Genomic DNA, 18,264 nt, shown 5'->3' with positions numbered 1-18,264 from the left:
TCCAAAATTAAAACAAATCTAAATGCACAATAACATTCAGCATATCATCATTGATCATAGAGCCGCAACAATTCAGTTTTTGATGAAATCAAACAAAGTTTAATTTTGGACCCTTTGGACCTTAATATAGACCAATTAAAAATGGGGCCCAATATTCAAAATAGTAATACAAGGTTAGAACCCCCAAAAACTAAAGACTTAATCAATCCAATTGAAATTGGTTAAAAGATTTGTATTTATTTTCAATTGAAGATTTCTTATTATTGCACAATACCATGAATACTGTCATAACTGTCCTGTTGCACAATACTTAGTTAATCTGTTATATATATAATAATTTACACACTCTGTTTGGTGTGCATCTCCTGCCATATCAGTATTTGTTGCTTTTATATATAAATCATAAATAATCAATGTAAAAATGGATTTTTTTTGGAAAAAAAAACCAACAACAGTGCACATACTGAGATGTCTCGCCTTCTTTACTTATCTTTGATATTATGTTGATAGTCCTAAATATAAAGCTTTACTACAACTATCACATACATATCACATACATATGTAAACTTTACATGATCCAAGAAAATGCTTTATTACAACTGTCACACAAACTTAACAACAACAAAGAAAACTAAACATTGACCAATGAACCATGAAAATGAGGTCAAGGTCAGATGAATTATGCCAGGCAGACATGTTCAGCTGACAATTCTTCCATACAAAAAAAAGTTGACCTATTGCTTATAGTTAAAGAAAAAACAGACTTGAACACAAAAACTCAACCATGAGCAATGAACCTTAAAAATGAGGTCAAGGTGAAATAAAAACTGCGTAACTGACATATAGATCATAACACCAAATATAGTTGACCTATTGCATAAAGTATTAGAAAAAAACACCAAAACTTAAAAACTTAACTTTGACCACTGAACCATGAAAATGAGGTCAAGATCAGATGACACCTGCCAGCTAGACATGTACACCTTACAATCATTCCATACACCGAATATACTAGCCATATTGTTTATAGTATCTGAGATATGGACTTGACCACCAAACTTAACCTTATTCACTAATCCATGAAATGAGGTTGAGGTCAAGTGAAAACTGTCTGACGGGAATGAGGACCTTGCAAGGTACGCACATTACAAATGTAGGTATCCTATTACTTATAATAAGAGAGAATTCAACATTACAAAAAATCTATTTTTCAAGTAGTCACAGAACCTTGAAAATGCGGTCAAGGACATTGGACATGAGACTGACGGAAACTTCTTAACATGATGAATCTATATACAAAGTATGAAGCATCCAGGTCGTCCACTTTTTCGCTTTAAGAAGTTAGCTTACGCCGCCGCCGCTGTAGCCGCAGCCGGATCACTATCCCTATATCAAGCTTTCTGCGACGGCTCGACAAAAAAATATGAACAAACTATCCTCTCCAAAAATTGTCCGCTAAAAAAATTTGAAATTTTGAAAAATTTTGCCAAAAATAATATGAACCCCCAAAAGATTATAAAAAAAATTCACCCAAACCTTTTGAACCCCCAATTTTTTTCTGAAATTTTGAAGATCATTTTCATTTCAGGACAAATGTACAATTTCATAGTTCCATAAACTCTAACACGAGTTATTGTCTGGAAACTAGAAAAATGCTTGTTTTTTGCCCCTTTTTTGCCCATAATTTCTAAACATTGGGGCAATTACCCAAACTCAACCCCAGCCTTCCCTTTGTGGTATGGAACCTTGTAGTACAATTTCAGAGAGATCCATACACTAAAACACAAGTTATTGTCTGGAAACTAGAAACATGCTTGTTTCTGGCCCCTTTTTATCTCCTAATTCCTGAACATTTGGGGGCAATTACCCCATACTCAATATCAGTCTTCCCTTTGTGATATGGAACCTTGTGGTACAATGGCAGAGAGATCAATACATTTACACACAAGTTATTGTCTAGAAACTACAAAAATGCTTGTTTTTGGCCCCCAATTCACAAACTGTTGGTACCATAACCCCCAAAATCAATCCCAACCTTTCTGGTATTGAACTTTGGTAAAATTTCATAGAGATCCATTCACTTAAACTAAAGTTATTGTTTGAAATAAAAATTTTGACGACGCCGACGACGACATAATAGCATTAAACAAATGCAATGTTTTTACGGTCGTATACAAAGACCACAACACAAAAACTTAACTTCAACCACTGAACCATAAAAATGAGGTCAAGGTCAGATGACACCTGCCAGTTGGACGTGTACACCTTGAAATCATTTCAAACACCAAATATAGTAGATCTATTGCTTATAGTGTCTGATATATGGACTTAACCACGAAAACTTAACCTTGTTCACTGATCCATGAAATGAGGTTGAGGTTCAGATGAAAACTGTCATGATGACCTAGCAAGATATGCACATACTAACGAGTGTTTATATTACTTATAATAAGAGAGAAATTAACATTTCAAAAAAATCTTAATTAAACCATGAAAATAAGGTCAAGAACAATGGACAGATGACAGATGGAAACTTCATAACTTAAGGCATCTATATACATGATATACAAAGTTTAAAGCAACTAGGTCTTCCACTGTTTAAAATATAAAGCTTGTAAGTACTCAGTTAACACGGCCACTGTTTTTATGTACATGATGCAACATTTAATCATTTTACTTACATCTGGTTGAACTGACCATTCACCAATAAACTCATGGGTTTTAGCACATGTTTCACACCGATAATGTGTAGACAGCTCTTCACTAAAGCCATTAGTACCTGTCACAAACTTTGATTTTGTAAGGCCACATTCCCACCTCTCCTCAAATTTTACATTTGACATCTTAAATCTTGTATTTATTATCTTTTCTAATTCCTCCCTTACAAAGTTTGCAATGGGTTTATACAGTCCTCTTTCAATTCTTGGCCCAAATTCCCAAACCTGGATCTGAATAGAATTTGGACCTGTCGAAACAAGCAACTTCCTCAATTTGGTCTTCTGTACCTCAAAGACTGCAGCGTCCCTAAAAAGGGCAATTCTCTTCTGGTTGTTAGGAACAACCACTTCTGTAAGATTATACTTCCTGCACAGTGAAGCAATCAAATGATTCATAAGATGTGGTGGCAGAAATCTAAACACAAAATATAACCAAGTGGATTTTTCAAAGTTATTTTCTGTCAAATTGAGCATTTCGTAAATATCACGCTGTGATTCTTCTTTAATCATACAAGGAACATAATAACAAAGATTCTCATAGGCAGCAATTCTCTCTGATATGTTTGAACGTATAATGATATCAAATTTCTCCATAACGTTCAGGATATGATCTTTATACTTAGAAATTGTTTCATCTTGTTTGAATATATCTTCTAAAACCTCACTATGTAAAACTCCTTTATCACGTAAATCATTCCATTTGCTCTTATTCCAATATCTCCTTACACTTGATTGAAATTTTTCTGCTGTTACTATATGCTTAAAGGCATCAGACAACCATTGCGTATCTAATATAATATAATCAGGAAGATCCTCGAAATAAACCAAAGCTCTAATTTCATGGTGGAATTTTAGATACAACTTGAGTTCTTCATCGCTTAACGGCTTTGGTGATTCCGTAGAGATACTCTTTATATCTTCAAATGAAATTATTGGAATACTTAAATCCTTCTTTTTCTCTTGGAGAAGTTTTTCCAGCTGAATGAATTTTAAAGGATAATCTTTATTCCATGCTCTCATTGTTCTTGCTAAGTTTAATATGCCTTGTCTTATATGTTTGAATTTGCTGTTCTCATCCTCTGTATTCGAAATAAAATATTCTTCCCTTATATGTTTGCAAGCATCTTCAGAAACAGGATTGATACATTTATAAATGCGTTCTTTACATGCATCTTCAATCTACAAAATGAAATGTGTTTTGTCAATAATTGTTTTCACCAAGAAATACGTACACAAATGAGATGATTATGCTGAATGAGTGTTAATAATGTCCAGTGATAGATTTACAAGAATATCTGGATCAGAACTTGTTAATATGATGTACATAAGAATCCTGACTTGTGCAGAATGACAGGCTGAACTTGATTTATAACATTTATAATGTTCTAGTTCTCAACTAAGTTTCAGATGTATTGTCTTTTTTCTGGAAAAATCTTTCGTCAACCTTTGTATTAGAAATGAAATACTTGTTCCTTAAATGTTCAACTACATCATCTGAAACATTGCTGCATTATCTATCAAAGCAATCCTTGCAAGCATCTTGAATCTACTATGGAAGGGGTTTACAATCATTTGTCTGAGCAAAAGAACAAAAACTAGACAAAGCAATGCCCCCACAATCCACTCTGAAGTAACTGTATTATAACAAATTCAATGCAGGCCTCTACAATAACTTTTTTTCAACTTGTCCAATAGGACAAGTACATACCAAAACTTACTTGTCCGAATGAAATTGTAACTTGTCCAAAAAAAATCTTAATAATAACCTTTTTTGCATTTTAAGTTGGTTCAAGGAACAAAATGAATTAAAACAATAAAACATAATTCGATTTAATCTTTTGAAAGACTTTTCAAATATATGAGTCGAGAACAACTGAATCTAGTCATGTCACAGGACGTAGGTTCTAGTTTTCATCAAAGCCAAAGTCTCATCAGACTCTGCACATGAGTCAAAGTCTGACAGACCTGTCAATGTACACTCATTGGATTTGTATCCTGATTTTTTAAGTTGAAAAAAAGTGTATTCAAATACAATCAATAAAAAAAGAAGATGAGGTATGCCAATGAGACAACTCTCTGCGAGAGACCAAATGACACAGAAATTAACAACTAGGGGTCACTGTATTGCAAGTATTTTTTTTCTACATATGATTTAATATGATTTTGTGAATTTTGCGGTAAATGATTTCTTCTTTTTTATTTGAAAAAAATTTTTGTTAAAAAATTACTGGTGTGGTATTTATTTTGAAGCAACAGAATAAGGTAGGAAAACAAGGTACTGATTTGTCTTGGTCCCGAAATGTCTCCTGGGAGGCCAAACTGTCTATTAATCATGTCTATTAAAATATGGATCCTACGGTGCCAAACTGTCTATTAAACAAACAGTTCTGGAAGCCGAATGTTTCCAGCTGGAGACGAACTGTCTTGTAGGTGTCAGACCACCAATTACTCCCTCCAATTTAGAACTATGTAAAAGTAGCCCTACTCTGACACAAAATGATGCTTTTGATGTCCTTGTTTACTTAAACTAACCAACAAATTTGCAGAAATGAAACTTTTGGTGAAAGAGAAATATATCTAGATCATTTTGAGCCAACATTTACTTGTCTATGAGTTTGCATTAAAAATTGAGGATTAATGCGCTCCATAGTACTGTGGATTCATTATTATTCGTTGGATACCAATTTTCGTGGATTTCGTGGCCACAGTCAAACCACGAAATTCAATATTCAACGAATGATAATTTTTCTATAGGTTTGAATGCAGACTTCAGCAAAACCACGAAATTAAATATCCACAAATGTGCAAGTTTTTCTAAATCCACGAAAATTGGTCCCAACGAAAATAAATGAATCCACAGTATACTAATTTCAGATTCCCAGAAAACCATTTTTTTTTTTTTGGAGTACCTCTATTTGAAGGTCAGTTATTTAGTTAGAAGGCTTTAAAGGTATAGTGAAAATTGGCATGTAGAGAGCTGATACATGTACAATTAAGGATATACCTGGTTTCTATAAAGTTAAACTTAAGATAAAATATTAAGAAAGCTGTAAAAATTGCAAATGTTGGTTGAACCGATAGGGATTTTTAATTGGTGGTCTGACACCTTTAAGAGAAATGTGGTGAAACCCAAAATTCAGAAAACAATTGATTTTTTGGTCTTAACTGATCATTTGAAATAATAGTAGCCACATTTAAATCTTTTTTGGAGCAAAAAGTCACTGAACTAGTATATATTTGTTTAGGGGCCAGCTGCAGGACGCCTCCGAGTGTGTGAATTTCTCGCTACATTGAAGACCTGTTAGTGACCTTCTGCTGTTGTTTTTTTATTTGGTCAGGTTGTTGTCTCTTTGACACATTCCCCATTTCCATTCTCAATTTTATTACATATTGCAAATTTGGAGACTTAACCCTGAATGTGTGCTATTCTTAGCTTTTCCCACCCTAAGTTAAACTTAAGGTAAAATATTTAGAAAGCTGTAAAAATTGCAAATATTGGTTGAACAGAATGATAGGGATTTTTAATTGGTGGTCTGACACCTTGTAAAGTAACTTATCTACAAAGCGCATCACTGATTTCGATCAGTAAGAACGGTTTTTGAAAATAGTATGCATTTTACCTGTTAAAAAGTACCTGACAAAGAACCAGTTTTAAATTATCGATTGCAAGTGGTGGGGTCTTGAGAAATAAAATGTTTCAAAGTTTTAAAGTAAACAGTCAAATTATTACTTGTTTTTATCTTCTTTCCTTGTTTTTTGTTTATAATTAATTTACTTTGTTCATCAAAGTTGGATGAAATTTATTTTCTGCAGAATAATTTTACTTGTCCCGTCGGACAAGCTTGATATAGCTTTTACTTGTCCGACCCCTTTTCCCTCTGGTACCGGACAATCGGACAAACGTTATTGTCGAGGTCTGCAATGTAGGACTTTCTTTGAAATATTATTGTGTCTGGGATACACAAATGATTCCCCGCAGAGGCAAAGTGTTATTTTAAAACACGCAAAGTTGAGCATCTGAGCACATAGGTATATGGTTGACTGGCAAAGTCAATGTAGGACTTTCTTTGAAATATTATTGTGTCTGGGATACACAAATGATTACCTGCAGAGGCAAAGTGTTATTTTAAAATACACAAAGTTGAGCATCTGAGCACATAGGTATATGGTTCACTGTCAGATGAGTTATTTGTAAATGCTGTGCAATTCTTATGCAAGTATATACTCCAAACTAGAGGCTCTCAAGAGCATGTGTCGCTCACCTTGGGTCTATGTACATATCAAACAATGGACAGATAAATTCATGACAAAATTGTGTTTTGGTGATGGTGATCTGTTTGAAGATCTTACTTTACTGAACATTCTTGTTGCTTTAATTATCTTTTTCTAAAATGAACTTGGCCAATTATTACAGTGGAAAATATTTTCTAAAAATGTACAAAAATTTATGAAAATTGTTAAAAATTGGCTATAAAGGGCAATAACTCCTTGGTCATTTGACTTTTTTGTAGATCTTATTTTGCTGAACGTTATTGCTGTTTACAGTTAATCTCTATCTATAATAATATTTAAGATAATAACCAAAATCTGCAACATTTTCTTAAAATTACTAATTCGGGGGCAGCAACCCAACAACAGGTTGTCTGATTTGTCTGAACATTTCAGGGCAGATAGATCTTGACCTGATAAACAATTTTACCTCACGTCAGATTGCTCTAAATTCTTTTGTTTCAGAGATATAAGCCAAAATCCACAATTTACCCCTATGTTCTATTTGTAGCCATTGCAGCCATCTTAGTTGGTTGGCAGGGTCACGCCACACATTTTTAAAACTAGATACCCCAATGATGATTGTGGCCAAGTTTGGTTAAATTTGGCCCAGTAGTTTTAGAGGAGAAGATTTATTTAAAACACTACTAAAATTTTACAAAAATGGTTAAAAATCGACCATAAAGGGCAATAACTCCTTAAGGGGTCAACTGACAATTTTGGTCGTTTTGATTTATTTGTAGATCTTACTTTGCTGAACATTATTGGTGTTTACAGTTTATATCTATCTATCATGTCTATAATAATATTCAAGATAATAACCAAAAACTGCCAAATTTCCTTAAAATTTCTAATTTGGGGGCAGCAACTCAACAACAGGTTTTCTGATTTGTTTGAAAATTGCAGGGCAGATAGATCTTGACCTAATAAACAATTTAAGTTAACCCCAGTCAGATTTGCTCTAAATGCTATGGTTTCAGAGTTATAAGCCAAAATCTACATTTTACCCCATGTTCTATTTTTAGCCATGGTGGCCATCTTGGTTGGTTGGCAGGGTCATGCTACACATTTTCTAAACTTGATACCCCAATGATGATTGTGGACAAGTTTGGTTAAATTTGGCCAAGTTAGTAGTTTCAGAGGAAAAGATTTTTTTTAAATTTTACGGACGACGGACGAGGGACGCCAAGTGATGAGAAAAGCTCACTTGACCTTTCAGGTCAGGTGAACTTAAAATGATAAAAATCAACTATCTCCCAAAAAGCAAATATTAATAAAAATCAAAACCATGACCACATGCACACCTTCAATATATGTACAAACAGCCAGCACACTGAAAACGTCCTAGCATTCAAACCTCAGGAGTTTTTCCGAAAACTTTATGCACCTCTCATGCAAGTAAATACTCCAAAAAATGACATAGTTCAACTATCTCCCAAAAAAGCAAATAATAACAACAAGAGTGCATGCACACGCTAAAATGTCTCACAGGTCTTTCTTATCATTCATTTGAATTTATGTTGGAAGTCTGTAAACACAAAAATTTAACATTGACTAATGAACCATAACAATGAGGTCAAAGTCAGATGAAACCTGCTAGATTGACATTTACCCTTACAATCATTCCATATAGTTGATCTACTACTTATAGTTTCTGAGAAACGAACCTAATCATGTAACTTTAACCTTGATCAATGATCCATGAAATGAGTTCAAGGTTAGCTGAACCGTAACTGACGGACATGTAGACATTGCAAGAAACCCATATACCAAATATAGTTATCCTACTCCCCATAATAAGTGAAAAAAATTCACATGACACAAAATATGTAATTGTTGTCCATTAAGCAGTCACTGAATATAAAAATGAGGTGAAAGGGAAACTTCGCAAAAAAAAGAAAAAATAATATAACCTATGTTCTTTATGTATAAAAAAACACAAATTACATAAATTTTAAAGTTTTATTCTGCTGGATAAGATATCTTTAAAATGAAAGTATCAATTCTTTACTTGTAGCCATCTTGCCAGCTTCTTGTTTTAAGAAACCATGTGATATCTTTAAACCATAAAGGACCAAAACATACAGTAACTAACATAGTCGTATATGAGTGTCGATATCTTGTCAAGCGTACGGCTGTTTCATCCGACAAGGAAATGACAAATTAAAAGCATAAACAATTGCCTGGGTCACACAAATGAGTATACCAGACATGGTTATGCAGCCTTCCTTAAATAACTTGATACGGAAAAATGTTAAATAAAGGTTTAAGAGTTGGAAGGTCAGCTGATTGGACATCTATTTGTCTTTTTAATAACTATGGTCTGTCTTTTTTCATTTTTTTTAATAGGTATATAAAATAGTAAATATATCGCGGTATTAGTTAAGGGCGATTACGTTTATGGATTCTTTCAAAGTTCAAAGTTTTAATTAAGTGTTGTGTATTAAATTATTTTCAAAAATCTAATTTGTTCATAATTCTTTTATGTAATAAACATATTCAAATAATTTCGGATCTTCTCTAATTTGATCACCAGCATGGCTAAAGGAATTATTCCCAGTGGTATTGTGAGGAGACACGTCCAGGTATTCAAGCGATTTCATGTCGGGCTTAAAAACTCTTATTACACAATAACTTAATTCAGAATCATGTATCGCTTCACTTCTTAGGGTATTGATCAGTGTGCACGGTAGGACTTGTAACTTTCCATTTAAAACCTATCAGATGTAATAAACATCATGTGAACATATTGTCTGTCTTGAGTCCGACAGTGATATACTAGTCATTACTAAACTCTTTACATGTATACACACTTGTTTATAAATAACATTTCTGGTGTAAAGAATGATATTTATGAAAATCTGAATAATTCCAGTAAAAGATTTGATGAAATAAAAATTGATTTACATATTTTCCAAGAGTACAGTTGGAAAAAATGTAAATATATACTCGTTGTAGATAATTATGGACATTTTGAAATACACAAATATTAATTTCACAAAAATGTACGGACTTATCGATCATTCACTTTGTTTATACAGCAAGATAGAAAGTTACGGAAATATTTCAATAGATAGTCGCAAGTTAAAATATCTACCTTGAATATAAGAGAATAACATCTAGAACCAATCTAACTTAAATTCAGAAATGGACAATGGACAAAAGAGATGATTTCAGCTTCCCAATTGTAACCTTTTCATTTTCAAACCAAGAGATCCAAATGGTGAAGTTGTAATCATCACTTCGTAAATATTACGAACGCTATCACGAGTTGGTTGAACGTTATGAAATATTCTTTATACAGATGATATCGGATATGTTCCTGATGTTATAACTACAATCCCCTTCCCTTTTCACGAATGTGACCTACCGAATTAGACTTTTTACTGTCTTTTTAACAACATTAGCCACATGTGGAGCAGGATCTGCTTCCCCTTTTGGTGGGGTCTGTGTTGTTTTTGTACCCCTATTTGTGACATTTTGTTCACGCATCATTGTCAATATAATTGAAATTGATGCGACTGTCGTACAAGTGAGAGGTTTAGTGCTATAAAACTAGGTTCAATCCACCATTTTCTACATTTGAAAATGCCTGTACCAAGTCAGGAATATGACAGTTGTTGTCCATTCGTTTTTGATGTGTTTTGTCATTTGATTTTGCCATGTGATTAGGGACGTTCCGGTTGAATTTTCCACAGAGTTCAGTATTTTTGTGATTTTACTTTTGAGTATTAAAATCATTTCAGTATTTTTTTCTTTCTTGGTATTAATTCACAGAAATTTAAAGAATTTACTGCTTGTCCCCTTTAGAAATATTCTTGTCAGTTTTGACAAAGACCTATATATGTGTATATACGTTTCTGGTTTAGAGTGGGTTAAATTTATGAATGAATGAATAGTCTTGCAAAGGTACAATATATAAAGCACATTGGAAATCTCATTCCTCCGGTCTGTCTCTATTCCAATAAGGAAAAGACAACGTCAATTTCATTCTGTTAATTTTTTAAACATCTTTGGTCAAATAGTTAAAGTACTTATACATTGTGAGATTTAAAATATTTGAATAAGGGCATTGCTGATTAGGTAAATGAAAATCGCTTTGGACGGATCAAATTATATTAATGCAATTGATATTTTTCTATGCACATTTGAATATTCAAGGTTACCGATGCTAATTTATAATATTCCTTTTTTTTGGTTTATATGCTCGTTTTCAGAGGCCATTTTATTTATGAAATTATTCAATTGAAAGTAATACAGTATTTCATTGTTACAATATCCACTCCCGGCATGCAATTAGACTAAAACTACGTCACAGTAGTTCGAAAGTTCGAATAAATAAATTTGTTTTTTCACAATTTTTTTTTATTAGTGTTCATATCCAGATAAAACTTGGTGAAAATGTTTTTTATGGTATTATGAACATAATAAGATAAATAAAAAAATCGTGAATTTTCCCTTTAAAGACAATGGACATAGACAGACGGAAACTTCTTAACATAAGGTATATGCATACAAGGTATAAAGCATCCAGGTCTTCTACATTTTTAAATAGAAAGCTTTACACAAATAGTTGGCGTCACTGCCGCCACCGCCGGATAGTAATACCTTAGTCTCGCATACTGCGACTTTCATTGCAGGTGAAAAAAAAAATCAAAACCTTAACCTAATGCACACCTTCAATCTATGTACAAACAGCCAGTATTTAAGTGAAAACTTGTTAGCATTTAAACTGTAGCAAGTGTTATCTAGATACTCTATGCACATCTTATGCAAGTAAATCCTTCAAAGATGACAAAGTTCAACTGTCTCCTAAAAGAGCAAATATCAATAAAAATCAAAACCGTGACCACATGCACACAATCAATATATGTACAAACAGATAGCAAAGTGAAAACTTCTTAGCATTCAAACTGTAGGAGAATTTATCTGGACTAACTATATACCCATAATGGGATGGACAGGGGTAAAACAATATGCCCCCCCCCCCCCAAACAAAATCAACGTTCAGCCTTGAAATAGTTATTAAACTGATATGAACTGATAGTAATGCAAAAAAAATCATTCATCTATCACAAGTATATCATATTAAACTACCTTTGATTCAAGCGTCACTGATGAGTCTTTTGTAGACGAATCGCACGTCTGCCGTACAAAATTTTAATCCTCAGTATCTATGATGTGTTTATTATTCATGTTCTAATAATGTCTTTTTAACACAAATGATATGGTTTCATGCATCGCCCACAAATATGTTCTCAAATTTGCTTTCAGCAAACATGGTAAATTACATTATTCACTGTTACATGCAGGGTTTCCCCTGGTTAAATTTTCCCCCACCTCTTTCGCTAATACAATTTATTATCAAAATCGTTACGAGTTCAAGGTAACTTCCCAGTATTGTCTGATCAGGGAAAAAGTTAGAGAAACCCTAAAAAATTAAACAAGATGGAAGAAGTTGAACAGTTATATCAATTTCGCCAAATTCTTTCGTCAATATCGAATTTTAATAGCCTCAATTCTTATGTTTTTCGCAAAATTTGAAAATGGCAACCGCCACCAGACACCCTGGTTACAAATTGCATTTCTGTAAATATTGACAATGCAATTTTCCATAGGAACTCCTTTTACGGCTAAAACTGTACCACTTTTACTATGAAGTTTTGAAACAAGAGTGCACACGCTGAAATGTCTCGCCTTCTTTACTAATCATTGATAATATGTTGATAGTCCTTAATATAAAGCTTTATTACAACCAGGGTTTCCGCTGGCGGTCGCCATTTTCGCAATTTGCGAAAAAATAATAATTGTGGCGATTAAAATTCGTCACTGGCGAAAGAATTTGGCGAAAGAAATATATAAAACGATTTATTTTCAGCCATCTTGTTAATTACTTTTTTCGGGTTTCTCTGACTTAATCGATCAGACAATACTCGGAATTTACCTTGAACTCGTTAAGATTTTGACAGAAAATCAATAATCAGCTGATTGCATTCATAGATCATTCGTAGCTATCGACATCAAGGGACTAATTAATAAAGGTGTTGATTGTTATGATATAACAAAATGATATGATTAAATGGCTTCTGTCACATGTCACAAAAGGGAACTATTAACCACTTTGCGACGCACGTGTTTGAAGCAAAATTTTTACGCTGCCTCTCCTTCTTCTAATGATAGTCCAGAAAAGAAAATTGTTGTTATGACGAAAAATGTTCAAAAGCAAGAAAGGTCTCTGATTTAAACTTTACCATTTAACTTTTATATAGATCATTGATTTGAGTGGGTACTCCAAATTCGTTTCAGTGACACACGTGTTTCAATCATATAGTTTTACTTATTTACGATGGTCTAGAAAAGAAAACTGTCGTTATGAAGAAATCTATTCAAAAAGTTTGGCATGAGAGTAACCCTTCAATGTAATGACTACACCTTACACGAGGGATCAATTCCAAGTGATAAGATGCTTCGTTTTGTTGTAAAAACGACTTATTATTTAGGGGGGGGGGGGGGGGGGCTGGAAAAAAGGAAAATTTTAAAAGAAAAATATATTGTGTTACTTGGCGAAAAAAGTAATAAAGTGGCGAAAAATATATTGTTTTGGCGAAAGAGGTGGCGAAAAAAATAATTGACCCAGGGGAAACCCTGATTACAACTGTCACATAAACTAAACATTAACCAAGAAAACTAAACATTGACCAATGAACCATGAAAATGAGGTCAAGGTCAGATGAACCATGCCAGGCATGCATGTACAACTAACAATTCTTCCCTTCAACAAATATAGTTGACATATTGCTTATAGTTTAAGAAAAAAAATACCAAAACACAAAAACTTAAAACTGAGCAATGAACCATGAAAATGAGGTAAAGGTCAAATAAACCTGCGCGGCTGACATAGATATCATAAAATATTTCCATACACCAAATATAGTTGACCTATTGCATATAGTATTAGAAAAATTTGTAAGGGTTCCGCAGAACCCAGTGTCTCGCCTACTTTTGCTGTAAATCGCAGGCTCAACAAAAATGAGGAAAAAAATCAATTAAAATATTCCTCTTGATACTATCTCATGATTGTAAGAAGCTTCTGTTCAAGTTTGGTAAAAATCTAGGATAGTTAATGAATCTAATAAATGTAAACTGCAGACTATGTAATGTAAACTGGAAGAAAATCAAAGTCCATTTAAAAGTAAAATACAGAAAAAATGGAGTTATCTTTTTACAAAATTTACTTCTGGATACTATCTTATAATCATAAATAAGCTTCTGTCCAAGTTTGGTACAAATCCAGGATAGTTTAAGAAAGTTATTAAAATTTAAAAAAACTTTAACCACAGAGTGAATGTAATGTTTCTCCACAGAAAAAACTAAGTCCATTTAAAAGTAAAATACGGAAAAACAGATACATTTTTTTACAAAATTTACTTCTGCATACTAACTTATCATCATAAACAAGCTTATGTCCAAGTTTGGTACAAACCCAGGATAGTTTAAGAAAGTTATTAAAATCCTAAAAACTTTAACCACAGAGTGAATGTGATGTTTCCCAGCAGAAAAAAACTAAGTCCATTTATAAGTAAAATACGGAAAAAATGGAATTTTATTTTTACAAAATTTACTTCTGGATACTATCTAATGATCATAGAAAAGCTTTTGTCCAAGTTTGGTAGAAATCCAGTATAGTTTAAGAAAGCTATTAAAATTTAAAAAACTTTAACCACAGAGTCAATATTTGTGGACGCCGCCGACAACGACGACGACAGAATGTAGGATCGCTTAGTCTCGCTTTTTCGACTGAAGTCGATGGCTCGACAAAAATAGACCAAAACTCAAAATCTTAACTTTGACCACTGAACCATGAAAATGAGGTCAAGGGCAGATGACACCTGCCAGCTAGACATGTACACCTTACAATCATTCTATACACCAAATATAGTAGACCTATTGCAAACAGTATAAGAAAAACAGACCAAAACACAAAAACTTAACTATAACCACTGAACCATGAAAATGAGGTCAAGGTCAGATGACACCTGCCAGTTGGACATGTACACCTTTCAGTCCTTCTATACACCAAATATACTAGACATATTGCTTATAGTATCTGAGATATGGACTTCACCACCAAAACTTAACATTGTTCACTGATCCATGAAATGAGGTGGAGGTCAAGTGAAAACTGTTGAGGGGAATAAGGACTTTGCAAGGTACGCACATACCAAATATAGTTATCCTATTACTTATAATAAGAGAGAATTTAACATTACAAAAAATCTTAACTTTTTTTCAAGTATTCACTGAACCAAAAATATTGATGAAAGATGCTTATCTATTAATGTTTATTCTGTCTAATCAAGGTACAAATGTAGGTTTATCAAATATATATATTCTATATACATACCGTTTGTCCAGAGGAATGCTCAACTTTGTCTCTATGTGAACCAACTAGAACCACTGGAGGATCAAGACAATCATCTTTAGCGATCATTCTTTCATGCATTTCACCAGTATTACTTTCAGCTTTGTTTTTCTGATCATCAAGTCTGCAGTAGCAATGTATTGAATTCATCCACAACTGAAACATGTCTACAAAGTAATGAATGTATTGCAGTTATCTATCTTAAACTTAAGGGGAGGCCAGGTTGGTCTAAGTAGTACATCTACAGTGATAACTAGCCTGTCAACACAAGTTTATTAGTTCAAACAGGGCTCGAGGTAAGGTGCATTCAACTCTGATTTTATTTGACAAACACTGTTAGTTTTCCTGCGGATGGTTGGTGGTGCGTTCCTGGTACTCCAACAAAACATACATACATTTACATTTTCCTCAATAATTATACCTTAGTCCTATTATGAAGTTGACTTGTCATTATGTTTGAATTCTTTGCAATTCAATTCCATTAATTTAATTATTGTTTAAACTTTAACCAAGCTGACATTCTCCATTTAAGAAACATATGATTTTTAGAGGCAGAGAGGTTAATTATTTGTTTCATGAATATCAATACATTTGTACTGAAAAACAAGGGAAAAATGGCTTCTTAACAAAAACAGTCATCTGCATGAAAACAAGAGGCTTCCAAGAGTCAAAATCACTCACCTGGTAAAAATATGTCATTTTGATACCTTTATTGAAATCAGTTATGTGTGCTTATTTGTCAATCTTATTGCATGGCATTTTACAGATGTTAAATTGATGATCATTTTTTATTATTTACTGTTTATACAATACCTATCTTTTAAAGTTTTCGAGATAATTGTCAAATTTATAAAATATTGCAAAAAAAATCATTTTTGGACAACAAACCATACAAGGAGTTCTAATTTGGTAATGTTGACTTCCTTGTAGATCATATTTTCACAGCTAATCGTTTTTGTTTTTTAAAGGTTGTCTCTATCGGGGGCAGCCCCGATATTTCAACACCCCAATAGTCTGACACCCTATTGGTTCAACAACCAATAGTTCGACATTCCATTAGTCTGACATTGATGTGTTTAACAATGTATTTATTTTTATATTAGAAAGCCAAATAAAAGGTTCGTTCAATATTTAGAAGAGGACAGTGTCCTTTTTTGGAACAGGTGATGCAAGCCAGGTTAATGTATTAGTACTAAAGTAGCAGAATTTCATCACCACTAACTTAAAACACAAAATACTTTGTTAATTTTTGACGAATTGCTTAATAAATCACTCTCGATACAGTATCATCAAAGTGCTAACTGACGAAGCATGTGGTTACCAAGTAACCAATTATTCTGTGATAACTACCACAAACTATTTAGATTTAAGAACATTTAGTGATCAAGCTTACACATTCAGTGGCCTCCATTCAAAGGAGAAAAAAATAAGCGACCAGATGGCATACGTTTTTTTGTTTACTTTAAGGTAATATTCTTTTCTATGATGATTATATACATTACTATTGTCCTTCAATCTATTTTAGTAACAATGACTTTCACCTTAAATAAAGTGATCTCAAAATCAAAAGAACTTTCCTCTCATTTTATGTGACCATGTATCATAATAGAATTGCAATCCATATGTTTAATTTCATTTAGCATCCGGAAACCACTTTTGAGATTGCTCAAACTCAGAGATCTACCTCTCATTCAATGTCACAATTATATCCATAACAACAATGATTAATAAACTTCTCGAGTTCGCATCTGGAAACAAAAATTATTGAAGGGCTGACAAACTGTTAAACACGAGTGCACATGCTGAAATGTCTCTTCTTCACTAACCATTGATTTTATGTTGATAGTTCTAAATATAAAGCTTTACTACAACTATCACATAAACTTAATAAACTCCAAGAAAATGAGGTCAAGGTCAGATAAACCAAAGTGGAAAATACATGTAAACCTTACACTCATTCCATACACCGAATATGCTTTAAATATAGCTATTGCACATCTAAGAAACAAACTTAACAAAAAAAACTTAACATTGATTAATGAACCATGAAAATGAGGTCAAGGTCAGACGAACCCTTTCTGACAGACTTGTACACCTCACAGCCATTACATGCTTTAAATATAATTGACCTATTGCATAGCGTATCTCAGAAACAAACTTAACCAGGAAAACTAAAGATTGACCAATGAACCATGAAAATGAGGTCATGGTCAGATGATAACTACCAGACAGACATATACACCAAATATAGCAGACCTTTTGCTTATCGTATCTGAAATATGGACTTGACAACAAAAACTTAATCTTGTTCACTAATCCATGAAATGAGGTCGAGGTCAAGTGAAAATTGTCTGAAGGGCATGAGAACCTTGCAAGTTACGCAAATGTATTTATCCTATTACTCATCATGCTCATAAACAGAGAGAAAATAAGAATACTAAAAAAATTAACTTTTGTTAAAGTAGTCACTGAACCATGAAAATGAGGTCAAGGACAATGGAAATATGACAGACGGAAACTTCATTTGAACTTTTTTGGATTCGAGCGTCACTGATGAGTCTTTTGTAGACGAAACGTGCGTCTGGCGTATATACAAAATTTAGTCCTGGTATCTATGATGAGTTTATTCATAACATAAGTCATCTATATACAAAGCATGAAGGATCCAGGTATTCTACCTTCTGAAATATTAAGCTTTTAAGAAGTTTGTTAACGCCGCAGCCGCCAGCAGATCACTATCACTATGTCTAGCTATCTGTCACAGAAGTCTCAACAAAAAACTATATACCCCAAACTAATTTTTGTGATAATATAACCAGATGCTCCGCAGGGCGTAGCTTTATACGACCGCAGAGG

General features: G+C 33.2%; 1 protein-coding gene across 1 annotated transcript in view; it reads right to left on the bottom strand.

Annotated features, from left to right (window-relative positions):
- The window catches only part of LOC134691487 (death-associated protein kinase dapk-1-like), a 124,752-nt gene that overhangs the window by 37,787 nt on the left and 68,701 nt on the right, over positions 1-18,264 (bottom strand). The window contains exons 13-14 of the mRNA XM_063552030.1: positions 15,391-15,575; positions 2,682-3,896 (exon numbers count right to left, since the gene is read on the bottom strand). Coding sequence (XP_063408100.1) covers positions 2,682-3,896; positions 15,391-15,575 — 1,400 coding nt within the window. The remainder of the gene's footprint in view (positions 1-2,681; positions 3,897-15,390; positions 15,576-18,264) is intronic.

This window comes from Mytilus trossulus, chromosome 11, assembly GCF_036588685.1.
Source record: "Mytilus trossulus isolate FHL-02 chromosome 11, PNRI_Mtr1.1.1.hap1, whole genome shotgun sequence".
Classification (NCBI taxonomy): Eukaryota; Metazoa; Mollusca; class Bivalvia; order Mytilida; family Mytilidae; genus Mytilus; species Mytilus trossulus.
This window is presented reverse-complemented; position numbering and strand designations above follow the sequence as displayed.